This window comes from Natrix helvetica (assembly GCF_964273705.1).
Source record: "Natrix helvetica genome assembly, chromosome: 5".
Classification (NCBI taxonomy): Eukaryota; Metazoa; Chordata; class Lepidosauria; order Squamata; family Natricidae; genus Natrix; species Natrix helvetica.
Window position 1 is genome coordinate 18,720,135 of NC_138551.1, and position 14,066 is coordinate 18,734,200.

General features: G+C 43.9%; 1 protein-coding gene across 5 annotated transcripts in view; it reads left to right on the forward strand.

The window, feature by feature from the left end:
• Positions 1-940: 940 nt before the first annotated feature.
• TNIK (TRAF2 and NCK interacting kinase) overlaps positions 941-14,066 on the forward strand; it is a 381,221-nt gene continuing 368,095 nt past the window's right edge. For 3 of the 5 annotated variants that reach the window (XM_081954747.1, XM_081954750.1, XM_081954751.1), the window contains exon 1: positions 942-1,516. In XM_081954747.1, coding sequence (XP_081810873.1) covers positions 1,460-1,516 — 57 coding nt within the window. In that variant the 5' untranslated portion in view covers positions 942-1,459. Of the gene's footprint in view, positions 1,517-14,066 lie in introns of all 5 variants that reach the window. The other 2 variants (XM_081954743.1, XM_081954744.1) reach the window with 1 other exon arrangement.

The following is a 14,066-nucleotide window of genomic DNA, read 5'->3' on the forward strand; positions in this document are numbered from 1 at the left end:
TCTCCTACCCCAACCCAACCAGCAAGAATTTTAACGGTGGATTTGAAACAACTGTCACCCGGGGAAGCTTGTTTTTTTTCCTTCTCATTTTTTGAATTCATAGTTTGGCAGAGCAAAAGAAAACGACCAAAAGGGAGCACTTTAAAAAAAAAGTCGAAAATAAGGCGTGGTCCATTTCTTATTCAAATAGGCGAAGTCAGAGTGCGATTGGGCACATTAGAAAAGGGGGGGGGGATTGAGACTCCTAAGGCTGATTCAAAGGTCTTGTTCTCATCTTGGAATTCATGACTGTTGACTTGTCTGTGCTCCATCTCCGGTTCAAACTCACAAGTCCAAGCAATTACCCGGCATTGGAGCGGGGTCGAAATAAGGCCATACCCTGAAGGAAACTCGCCGGGCTTGCCACCCTACGGCGATCGGAGAGGCCGCAAAGGTTTGAGCAGAAGTTGCGCATCCGCGCAAAGTGCCCCTTTTCCTCGGCTGCTCTCCGCGCTTCGAATTCTAAATCCAGATTTATTATTATTATTTTTTAACGCAGACCTTGCAACTCGGATTCTTCTTTCCGCCGCGATCCGGGTGTCTAGAGAGGATCGGGCTGCGTTTTGGGGGCAAGGATTTTTTCTCAGCCGGCTAGATCCAACCAAGAACTGGGGAGCTACACCCAGAAGCGGCAGAGCAGAGAGATCGGCCGGCGCTACCTCCCCGTTTTTTATGCCCTTCCTCCTTTCCTCGGCGCTCCTCTTCCAAACCCGCCTGATTTCCCCAGGCGTTGAAAGGGAAAGCGCGCCGCCCATCCATCCCCCCCATCCCCCGCCGCCGGGAACCGAATTTAGCGGCAAGCACACGGACCGCGATTCCGCCGATCGCCGCCGCGGCCTCCCGGCTTCTCCAACGCGCGCTCAGGCGCCGCCCCTTGAAGCGGCTCTTTCTCCTCCCAGGAAGCCGCCGTGACGGTGAAAGGCTCTTCTCTCCGGAGCAAGTGGACGAGGTGACGCGCCGCGCCGCCTCCGAAAGCCGCCGGCGGGCGAGCCTATAGCCAGCCGTTCGCCCCGGGGGAAGAGAAAGGAGAGAGAGCGAGAGCCGGGCATGCCTCCGCCGAGGCACTCGCGCCCCTGAGGGAATCGGCCGCCGACGCCGACTCGCGCCTCCTTTTCGGACACCGGGCTGAGGCGCACGAGATCTGGGCATCGCGCCTCGTTTGGAGAGGTCTCTGCTGCGCTCGCCGACTTTCCCCTTCGTCCTTTCCCGGGGAAGGAGGAGGAGGAGGAAGAAGGGAGTGTACGGAGGGGTCTCTCCCCTCCGTCGGTCCGCAGCGCATGAGGAGAGAAGCGCCCTGAGGACGCCTTCCTCCCGGGCTTCGAGAGACTTGGCTTGGTTTGGCGAGGCTGCCCGTCGGCATTCACCTTGGTCTTGCGCTCCTTCCATCTCCGCGGGCGCGGAGGGAGCCCCCGTCGTAAACATGGCGAGCGATTCTCCGGCTCGGAGCTTGGACGAGATCGATCTGTCCGCCTTGAGGGTAAGGGGGGGGGGGAACGGGGCTACAGAGGGAGAGAGCCGGGGTGAGGTGGGGAGGGGGAGATTAAAACCCACCCGAACATCCCCCCCTTTTTTCCCCCCATTCTTCCCTCTCTGCCCCCTGCCCGTTTCCTTCCTGCCCACCCCCGTTTCCCCGTTTTAGGATTCGAGCATCGCCTTAAGTTTGCAAAAAGGGGGAGCTGGTTGCAAAGAAAAAGGGGGGTGTCGGGGGACACAATCTAGATTATTTCACACACACACACACCCCTTTTGCGGGACGTGGAGGAATGTAGGTGGTCGTTGATGTTTTGCTGAGCATGAAACCCGGGCGACCCCCCCTCCCCCCGGGAAGAGGAGGGGTGGGGGGGGGTTGGGAAAGGGAAGAAACATCTGCCTTTTGCTGTCCCTTTTTCATGGTGCATCTCTCGGCTGCAAGTGGAAGGGAGGAAAGAAAGAAAAAAAAAGGGGTGGAAGGTTGGTTGAGGGGAGAGCTGTTTTGGAGATCACCTTTTGCACATTTGGAAAGCTGTTAATTTCACACTTGCACATCAAGTGTTTTTTCCCCCCTCTCCTCCCCCCCCCGATTTTATTTTTATTTATTTTTTGGCTGCCTTCCACTGTAGAATCAGCAATGCTGCTCCTATAGTTAGAGAGGAAAGCATGGGAATGTTTCTAGGCAGATTGTGTGTGTGTGTGTATTGGTTAGTGTGCATTTGATAGGTTGCCACTTTTCTCATCCTTAAAACGTTTCCCTGGCTTTGGAGCCGCCTTCCTTTAGTCCTCCCCTCCCCCTCTTTTCTTGGACCTTTTATCTTTTCAGCCTCCTTATAAGAAAGACAATGCATAGCTCTTGTAGTAAGTAGAAAAGATCAGGGGTTTCTGCAAGGATGAATTGGGTGGTCTTTATATGTGGCCGCTGCTAAATGCGAAGAGAGACCATTGCCCGGCCACACTCTGCAATGCTTTGTAGACTTGGGTGCACAACTAGAGTTTGCATCTGCTTCAGGGTCAGCCTTCAAGATTGCCGATAAGTGTCCATTTTGACCATAGGGTGAAATGAAATTGCATGAATGTGCTCCCCTTTGCACTTCTCCTGAAAGAAGGGCTAGGGGGAGATTTCCTGTCTATTGCAGCCACATGACATGCTACACACAAGTTATTGTGGAGTGGAGAGAATTGATGTAATGCTACGTTTTCCCAGAGCGTCTTATTTAGCATAGATTTTTGGCTTCTGCAGAAGCCTTTGGGAGGACTCAGTGCAGGAACAGCTCCTCCTTCTAACTGGAATTGGGCCTTAAGTATTGCTACACTCTGGTTTGATCTCCTGCCATAGCATTCATTTCATTGTCTTAGTAGCGGACCCATTTGGGAAACTATTTTAATACTAGATTCCTAGGACCCTTGGAATAGAAGAGACACATATTACCAAAATATGCTGAACCTTGAACTTGTTTTTGGAATCAGTAATGAGCATAGCTCACAATGGCTAAATTACGACTGGGTAAATCATGGCTGTGTTTACATCCTTAACTATGATTTACTCAATCATTTTTCTGGGTTCTCATGGCGTAACAGAAACCCTTAGGCAACCAGATACACATCAGCCAAAATGTGCTTGGCTGGTTTGTAGCAAATCAAGCTAATGTGATTAGTTTATGGTTTCACCTGTTATAGGAACACATGAGCAGTTGAGTTAACCAGCTAGTAAATGTCCACATCAAATTCCTCAAATTTGCATAATTCAGTAATGAGATGCAGGATGCTGCAACTGTTATGGTATTATGGAAGTTGAAATCCTTGTTGATCACCTGGGCTGGAAATCTACCTTTAGATCTCAGTGAGCTGTTTTTCTTGGTTTACACTGAGTGACAGTGACTCATAATAAATTTTCTGGATTCACACACCCAGTAAACAATAAACCTAGGTTAATAATGCACAGTGTTACCCAACATGCTATGCCCCCCAAATTCATATTATAGCTCGTACATGCTAAGAGGTTGGCTGGGCTTTCACAAAATGCTAAACCACAAACTACCCAAGCTCATCTCACCTTACGTGTATAGCTAGCTTATAGTCCAGTATGTCATGTGAACCGATACATGTTGGGTGTATTGGTGTTAAATGAGTATAGCGTGGTTCACTTAAGCATGGGTAAGTGGACACATTTTGCAATTTTAGCCAGGGCTGATGGATCTAAAAAGTTGTTTTCTTAATTCAGTGTGACGTTAACCATGAAGTTCATAAACATTAAAGATTTGCTTAGACATGATTTTAGAATTAACTACAATGGGTTTATTCAACGGGCAGAAGGCCAGTTGGAACCAGGTTCTAAACTATGGTTTAGACATCGCAAAGGCTGCAGTGGTGGGTTCCGGGCGGTACGGCTTGGTACGGCAGTACTGGTAGTAGCCGGAAGCAGCGGCCACCGTACTGGTACGGTGGCTCATTTGGGCCACCTGCCCGCGTTCCATAGCTGTTTATAATGAGACTGGCCAATTGTGCATGCACGCACAGTGTGCGGCACCTGTGCAACCTCTGCCGAGCAGCTGGGTGTCGGACACAGCGTGCATGCCCGACTAGGATGCCCGGTCCTATGCGCAGCGTACCAGTTGCGACAGGATCTGGAACCCACCACTGAAAAGCTGGGTTCCCTTGCTATGCTTAAGGCAATATGTGGCTAAATTGAGAATCTGGCCCTAGTTACTCTATCACATTCTAGTCTTACGGAATCAGGATTGAGGCTTTTGGTTTTTTTAGAAAAAATCAAATGGATGTTCCCGGAGTTATTGATGTTGAAATGCATGCATCATTTTTTTAAGTCAGTGTTGCAGAGATCTTGTGTGTCTGTTTGACACAATGTAATCCTTCAAGGTCAACTGCAAATGAAACAGTAGAGGCACACTGAACAATCTGATCCAAGGGCTGACACTGTATGGTACATCAGATTTACCTTTGTGTAAACAGAACTCTGGAAGAGAGAGAGAGAGAGAGATTTCTTCTCTTCTTAAAGTACACACATCTATCGGTTCTGGGATATTCTCAGGGATAGGATGAATCGTTCAGTATTAATGTAGCTATGACGCTGGTTCCTGGCCTCAAAATTTCTTTTCCCTCAGTAGCATGTTTTGCTTGCAGAAACAGCCATGCTAAAGCCTTGCTGAAAAGAATCGAGGAGCAAGAGATATATGAAAGGTATCAATTTACAATCGCAGAGGACTGAGTAAACACCATCAGGCTAGATGGCTTATCTGCTGGGTAGCAGTTCCTGGCATGTGGGCCTGACCAAATCTTGAGGACTTCTCCTAGGTATTTCAAATGGAAATATCGGGGATTGAACTTGAGGCATTCCTTTCATAGAACAATTAATCAGTGGAACAACTTGCCTCCAGAAGTTGTGAATGCTCCAACACTGGAAGTTTTTAAGAAGATGTTGGATTACCATTTGTCTGAAGTGGTCTAGGGTTTCCTGTCTAGGCAGGGGGTTGGACTAGAAGCCCCCAAAGTCCCTTCCAATTCTGTTATTCTATTCTATTCTATTCTATTCTATTCCATAATTTGTTTTCCCATTCAAATGATCTCCAGTTGCCTTCTCCAAGGACTCAAAGGAGGTGTCCGATATAATTTAGAAAGAGTTACAAAAGCAGCTCAAGAAAATGGCGGAAAATAGGCATGCTAGAACAAATACCCTGTTTCCCTGAAAATAAGACCTCCCCGGATAATAAGCCCAATCAGGCTTTGGACCACATGGGCTAAAATAAGCCCTCCTCTGGAAATAAGCCCTCCCCGAAAATATTGCAACACAGCAGCAGCCATGAGGTGACCACGCTCGCTGCCTCCTGCACCTCAAAAATAATAAGACCTCCCCCAAAATAAGGCCAAGTGCTTATTTCGGAGGTCAAAAGAAAATAAGACCCTGTCTTATTTTCAGGGAAACACGCGTACATACATGGTTTTTTGTTCAGTTGTGTCTGATTTTCAGAGAGACTTCCTGGACAAATCCCTGCAGTTTTCTTGGCAAGGTTTTCCAGAAGTGGTTTGCCATTGACTCCTTCCTAGGGCTGAGAGAAAATGACTGGCCTAGTGATGGTGAACCTTTTGGGCGTGGTGTGTCAAAAATTCAGAAAATGCCTAAGTTAATACTATTGGTATGTTGCGCTCCCCCCCCGCGCACACACACACACAACAATTCATGACATAGTAATAAATTAAATTACTTTAATGCATTAATACATTAAAACTTACATAATTGTAAATATTTTTTTTGAAATGCCTATTTGAACCAGCTCCAGGTTGCATGAGGTCAGAAAACTTTGTGGAATCCTCTTGCAGGGTCTAAATAGAAAAAAATAGAATAGAATAAAATAGAAATAGAATTCTTTATTGGCCAAATGTGGTTGGATACACAAGGAATTTGTCTTTGGGGCATGTGCTCTCAGTGTACATAAGGAGAATAAAATGCATTCATCCATCAAGAATAAAAGATACAACACTTAGTGGTCATCAAGGTTACTAATAAGTTACTAAATCATACTAGGAAACAAATAAAAATAATATAAATTGAAAGATACAAGCAGCATGGTTATAGTGATAAGTTGGAAGAGACAGATACTAGGAAGAAAGAGAAGAATAATAGTAATACAGTCTTAGTAAATTATTTGATGGTGTTGTGGAAATTAGTTGTTAAACAGACTGTTGGCATTTGGGGGAAAACTGCCTTTGTGTCTATTTGTTCTGGTGTGCAGTGCTCTATAGCATTATTTTGTGGGTAGAAATTGAAACAATTTATGTCCAGGATGCGAGGGGTCTGTAGATACTTTCACAGCCCTCTTTTTGACTCGTGTAGTATACAGGTCCTCAATAGAAGGCAGGTTGGTAGCAATTGTTTTTTCTGCAGTTCTAATTATCCGTTGAAGTCTGTGTTTGTCTTTAGAACACCCAGTTCTCATACAATTTTTGGAGGCTCCAGAGGCTGTCCATAGCAGGGTCCGTAAGCCTGGTGTGTCACTACAAATATCATGGCATATCATCTGTGAGACAATGTGATAGGCTTGCCATCACTGGACCAACCCAAGGTTCAACTGGCTTAGGGCCTAAAACAGGACTAGAACTCACAGTTTCCCAGTTTCTAACCTGATGTTTTAACACCACACCAAATGGACTCTCATACATACATGCAAAAAAGAACCAAGATACCTGGCTTTTGAATGACTAAGCCTTTGGAAAGTGGCTTTTGTAAACCACACGTTGTGACATTGACCAAAAATCTGTATTCTAAAATATGACACATTGCAAAAGTTCAACTTGGAGCGCCAGCATCTTCATCCAAGTGACAGCATTATGCTGGCCAAAGTCGCCAAAAACACTTTTACAGTACTATATGCTGCAGGTAGTATCTGATAACATCCTTTATTTAGAATCACAATTAAGCCATAAGTGCCTGCGGTTGTTAGGCAGTTCACTAGTGATCTGTCCTGAGTTTATAATCTTTTTTTGCAGCTATTAAGTGTCATTTTAGCCAATGGGTGTTTTCTTCTCAGAAACTGGGCAACCAGCAAAACCCACTGAAAATTATGGTCACATGACTGCAGGATGACATTATTGTCATTGCACCTCGTACAACGAAATTAAACACCATCTTCAGTGTACATCATACATAAGAAAAACTATAAAATTAAAACAAGAACACACACCCTTCACATACTATATAATTGAAATTGAAAACCCCTGATATTGCATTAATATTGCACTATACAGTAGAATTCCATAGTTACTGCTCTGGGATAGAAGCTGCTTTTCAACCTATCTTCCTTGTTTTTATTGTCCTGTACCATCTGCCAGATGGTAATAGTACAAAAGAAAGAGGTGCCCAGGATGAGATGGATCCTTAAGAATGTTTTGAACTTCCTTAAGGCAGTGGGAGCTATAAAGTTCTTCCAAAGAGGGGAGAGGACAACCAATGATCCTCTGGACAATGTTTTTGACCCTCTGGAGTGCTGTCCTATCTGCCAATGGGCAATTGGCAAACCATGCACAGGTGTAGTAAGTTAGTGTTATGGTGCAGTGGTAGAAGGTCACCAGCAGTTTTTTGTTCAGTAGTTGTTTCCTGAGAAGTCTCAGGTTGTATAATCTCTGCTGGGTCCTTTTAACCAATGCTGCAATGTGATCGTCCCAAGTCAGGTCCTCTTTTATGATAACACCCAGAAACTTAAAACTGGCCACTTAAGTAGTATGCCAAACACCAAAAAAGAAGTGTGTGTGTGTTGGAAAGATAGAGAAAGAGAGAGACACGGGGACACACACACACGCACACACAGAGGTAGAGAGACCATCGGAACTTCTAAATCCAGTAGTAAAACTCTTTTTGGGGGGTGGGATGTCCATTGTAACTTCAGACAGTTGCTAGGTTGTTCAGTGAGTTTATCTGTAAATAGGCAAGAAACCGTGGACCTTTAAAAGGCTAAGTGAATTTGGTTGCTATAATTATACACACACCTATACAGACTGACATAAATACAAATTGCCTCTCTCTCTCTCTCCTTCCAGTAATTGTTAAGAGTTTCTGCAAGGGCATGGTGAGGTAAACCTATAATTATGCAAAGACTTGCAATCAGAAATCAATAAGTGATTTTGCTGCCTGAGCACAGAAGCATGGAGCCAGGAATGATTTCATAAGTCAGTCTGACATTTGATTATTTCGAAGTCAGGGTTTGGACCACAACACAGCTTATCAGGTATAGGAGAACAGTGAAGTGAAATTGACACACTTGAGGAAGAGAAATATAAACGCAACTCAAGCCAGGCTGATAAAATTACCCTTGGATATTAAAACTGTATGTGAAACAAGGAATGTTTTGTGTTCTTGGAGGTTGGTAAAACCATCACAATCAATAAAAGAGAAGGTTGAACTGTAGGGTCCTTAATGTTCTCTGAACTTGGTTTCTTGTAGACATTTCATTACTAAACCAAATACGTAACTAGACCCCACAATCATATAAAGGAGAGTTGCATATTGAACCTGTTAAGATTGAGCTGTGGGGTCCTTGATGTTCCCTGAGCTTTCTTGTAGACATTTCATTACTAAACTAAATAGGTAACTAGACACCACAATCACACAATCATATGAAAGAGAGTTGCATATTGAACCCATTAAGGTTGCCTTCAGTGATGGGTTCTGGACCCTGTCGCAACTGGTATGCTGCGTGCAGGGTCGGGAGTCCTTGTCAGGAACTCACGCTGCACATGCATGCGCACACCACCGCCATGCGACACCCAGCTGCTAGGTGGAGGTCTTGCAGATGCCGCACGCTGTGCATGCGTGCATAATTGGCCGGTCGTGTTATAAACAGCTGTGGAACGCAGGCGGGCGGGCGGGCGAAACAAGCCACCGTACCGGTATGGTGGCCGCTCCTCCTAGCTACTACAGGTACGGCCGTACTGGGTTATACCGCCCGGAACCCACCACTGGTTGCTTTCAACATGTATAAAATGTAAGATTCCAGTTTTCAAATCCCTTAAAAACGGGTAGATTCAATAGCTGACAAGTGTATTGCATTTTTTAAAAAAAGCCAAATGTAATATTTATAATAGAAGATGAACATTTGAAAAAGAAATATCCGTATTTAAGTCAAACCATGCTGGTACTTAAATAATGTTGGTTATTTAGCTTTTCCTCCTTCAGTAGTGATTTGCTTATACTTTGAACTAGTCATTTTAATTCAAATTTGATTCTGGTATAAGCCATACAAATAAGCAGGTTTGCATAGTTCCCTATTTGAAAGATGGTGATCAGAGAACTTCTGGCTTCTAACAACAAGGGTAAAATAATTTATATAATTAAAGAAATTGAGATTGGTGGACTAAAGACACACAAAAAAGTACACAGTATGTGTTGTGTGGAATGATGTGGAGGCTGTTGGCTGCCTAAAATACGGTTAAAAGATAGGAAATAACCTGCTCTTAGTGGCTGGAATTTCTTGGATAGACATGTCTTGTTTGGTCAATATAATTTTATTGCATGTTATATGACATGTTTATGATATGTTGCCATGTAGAGCTTGTTGAGTTACTGACGCAAATGCATTACCTATGGGAATTCTATCCTGTTCACCTAGAATTGCAGTAAGAATCCATTTTAGTCATCTTAGAGATAACCAATTTAGTTTGTACTAGGAATTCCACCTAGATTTTTAGTGGTGTATCATGAAATGTATTGGCATGACCAGGACATATTCCATATTGATTTAAGGATTCAAGCAACCATTCTCCCTGTATCACATTAGACATGAGAATTTGGTGATAAGTCTAGAAGAGTATGCTCCTCATTCTAACAGGTTGTATGCCATTTTAGACAGAACTCAGATTGTGTATTTTTCTTATAAAGAGAAACGTCGTACACCTATGTTGACCTTGGTTGATAGTGTCTTACTAGTTTTATAAGGATATTGTTGGATGTTTAGTGCATTAATTAATGGAAAAAAAACCAAATTGTACTTCAAGTCAAAGATCCAGGGAGTTTGGAATTTCTTCATCTTGAATCAAAGATGGGGGTCTTTAATATCTGATATTATCCAGCCAAAATCTTCAGTGCTTTGTTAATTTTAGTTTATTTCGCTGTTGCGCTAATTCCGGGCAACTTGTTCGGAGCTGAATGTTGATATGAGTTTGGATGACATCCAACAGTGTAACTATGTATTCCCATAGCCCCACATCTATAAAAACAATAATTTTTTTCCAAAGGCCATTTGTTTATTTTACAGCTAATCTTTTTCAATTAAGATAAGATGCTTGTGTGCGAAACAGAATTCATCTATTGCGCTGTTGCCAGCGTGTTCCATCAATGTGCCATCAGTTCCATTTGAGTGGCAAATGAGGGGAAAGTTGTAGGATACATAAAAGGGTTTTGTGTAAATTGTGTTTTTGTTTTAGTATATCCTCTGGCACGGACATCTTTTATTTTAGAACTGTGCTGAGGTAAATTAGTAAGCATGTTTTAAGACCCCGTTTCCCTGAAAAAAAGACCTCCCCAGATAATAAGCCCAATCGGGCTTTTGAGTGCATACGTTAGAATAAGCCCTCCCCAAAAAATAAGCCCTCCCACAAAATATTGCAACACCAACAGCCATGAGGTGACAACGCTCACCGCCTCCTGCACCTCAAAAATAATAGGACCTCCAGGAAAATAAGGCCAAGCGCTTATTTCAGGGGTCAAAAGAAAATAAGACCCTGTCTTATTTTTGGGGAAATACTGTAGTATCCCTGCTTGACTTTCATTGAGCTATCTGTAGAGTGTCCTTAGAGGCACATATGACCACAATAGCCTGAAACTTTCGTCAAGACCTGTGAACTTGTTGGTCAGATTGCCAGCTACATTTAAGTTTAATTTATTTTGCTGCTAGATTTTGTTTAGAAAACAGAGTCAGGCCTGGTCAATACTCACACGGGAAACCATTGGGCTCATAGGATAGCATGAAATATCAAAAAACAATCTGGATAGGCAGTCTGAAGCCCATCTCACCAAGTAATTATGATATTAACTTTCATGGATCATCAAACATATCCTCAAGTGCAAAAGTGTATAAATAGTAAATACATGGTCAGTCGGTATATGTGTGAGCATGATCTCTCTCTCTCTCCCTCCCCACACTCCAAACAAAGGGAGTTTTATCCTACTATTTTTTTTTAAGTTGAGGATGCTTTAAGAGCTGAAGTATAATACAGGTAATCCAGAGTTCATTAAGTGACTGTTCGAAGTTACAATGGCAGTGAGAATAGGGACTTATGACCTTTTTTCACATTTATGACAGTTGCAGCATCCCCATGGCCATGTGATTTACATTTGGATGCTTGACAACTGGTTCATATTTACGACGGTTGTAGTGTCCTGGGATTGTGTAACCATCTTTTGCGACCTTCTGAGAAGCAGAGTCAATGGGGAAACCGGATTCACTTAACAACTGTGTTACTAATGTTAACAACTGCAGGGATTCACTTAACCAATGTGGCAAGAAAAATCACAAAATGGGCCAAAACCCACTTAACAGATTTCTCAGTTAGCAACGTACATTTGTGGTCATAAGTCGAGGTCTACCTGTGTTAACAATCTTAGGATAATTTTTATATAGATCCTGTAGCTCTTCTTAGATGTTGCTGAATGTCCAGTACGAATCTTTCTCCTTCCTCTGCACTCTACCCTTGCAGGGTAATTTGGAGTTAACCTTGAATGGTCTTTAAGGATGCTGTAACATCTGTTTAGTTACTAGCACTTAGACTTATATACCGCTTCATAGTGCTTTTATAGCCCTCTCTAAGCAGTTTACAGAGTCAGCCTATTGCCCCCAACAATCTGGGTCCTCATTTTACCCACCTTGGAAGGATGGAAGTCAGCCTTGAGCCTGGTGGGATTTGAACTGCCAAATTGCAGTCAGCCGGCAGCCAGCAGAAGTAGCCTGCAGTACTGCACTCTAACCACTGCGCCACCTCGGCTCTGTTACACTTTAGGATCTATGTGAATTCTTGGGAATTTGTTTTGTATACACCTATAATCCTTGCTACCATAAAAAGTAACAAAGGATCGACCAATATGCGAAGGACCAATAGTCACCTGGAGCCATTAACCAGGCACTATAAAGCAGTGTCAACCCACTTATCTCATTTTACTGGAAAAGCTCTGATCAGTATCTAAATTGCCCACCCAACTTGCAGAGGGAAGCTTTTCACACGTAATGGAAGCCATCACTTTTGAATCCTGTCACCTTGTGAAACTTGAGAACCTCTAACCATTCTGCCTGGGATGCGTCACATATGGTTGGAGAAGAAATTTCAAGCCATTCTAGAGCTTTATAGATTTAAACCGGCACTTTGAATTTCACATATTGCTCTTAAGAACAATGCAGTATATGGGGATATTGATTGAGCCTTGTTGCTTTTCTTTCTAAATTTGATCCCTTTCCCTTTGTCAGTTGAATGCGGGTGATGAGGTTAGTGCTTGTTGGATTCCCAGCAGATACCAATAGCAATAGCGCTTAGACTTATATACCGCTTTACAGTGCTTTACAGTCTTCTCTAAGCAGTTTACAGAGTCAGCCTATTGCCCCCAACAATCTGGGTCCTCATTTTGCCCACCTGGATGGAAGGATGGAAAGCTGAGTCAACCTTGAGCCTGGTGAGATTTGAACTGCCAAATTGCAGGCAGTTGACAGTCAGCAGAAGTAGCCTGCAGTACTGCACTCTAACCACTGCACCACCACGGCTCATGAGGAGTGCATATTGAAGTTTTCTTTGACAACTACTTTTCTTGGCAGCTACTTTTACTGTGGGCAAAGAGAATGTGGAAACAAAAGAGAAGAGTAATTTGGGTCTGTAGCAGGGTAGGTTTGATTTAAATCAACTCGATTTAACTCATTTTTAAAGAGCAATTGTCATTTCTGTCCCACAGTGTATCCTCCTCTGGCATGCTGTTGACTCACAAACAGTCCCAATATTGCAGAATATATATACCGTATTTTTCGGAGTATAAGATGCACCTTTTTACCCCCCAAAAGAGGGGGGAAATCTGGGTGCGTCTTATACTCCGAATGTAGCTGGTCTGCACGTCGGATTTTCAGGTGGTTCCAGGCAGCGGGGATCCTCACTTCCACATGGAGCCTGATTCCCGAAGTGGCCCAGGGAATTGCATTGAAAGCCTTTTGAAGGTCCCCTCAGGAGCTGCCAAGTGCTTGCTGCCCCTCTGACACCCGCTGAGCCTCCGCCCACCGCAGACACGCCTTCTCTTTTCCCTTGGCCAGATCCGCCACCTGAAATATGAGGATCATGGAGGAAAGAGCTTTCAGGTGGCAGCGCCTTCCACACGCACCATTTTTGGAATCAGGGTGGGGATCCGCTGCCCGAAAATGCTTTCTTTTCACGATCCTCATGGGTGTCAGAAGGGCGGCAAGGGCTTGGCGGCTCCTGAGGGGGTTGAGCCTTATCCGCTCGCAACGTCATTGCCCTGAGGGCATCACTGGCAGCCGCTTCCCGCAGCTCAGGAGGTGTGTCCTCTCCCCGCTGCTGCTGCTCGGCTTGAAAACGCTTTCCTCCATGAGCCTAATGTTTTAGGGCGAGCAGCGTCAGCGGGAAGAGCACGAGATTGGAGCTGCTCTTTTTTCCATGGAGCAGAAGGCTTTGAATCAAGCTTGATTGTACCCCATTCCAGGTTTATAACTTCCTGATCTACTACCAGAGAAATCTAGCGTCTCTGAGGCACCTCTCAGTTGCAGGAGGAGGAGGAGGGCGGCATATGCAAAGACCTCTGAAAGAAAGCCGTGCTTGGAACCTGCCGAAAACCACCTCCTGAAAAGCACCATATTGAAAAATACGGTAGCCTCATGCTACATAACTGAGATCCATTTCATGCTGAATAAACTAAATTATTAATGTATCTTAAATAGAAAACTATTCCTATAAAAATAATCCAAAAGCATTTTATTAAAATAAATTTGATAAAAATCCAAAAAATCCGATTTAAATAAAAACATCCGATTTAAATAAAAATCTGATTTAAATACCATGTTTTC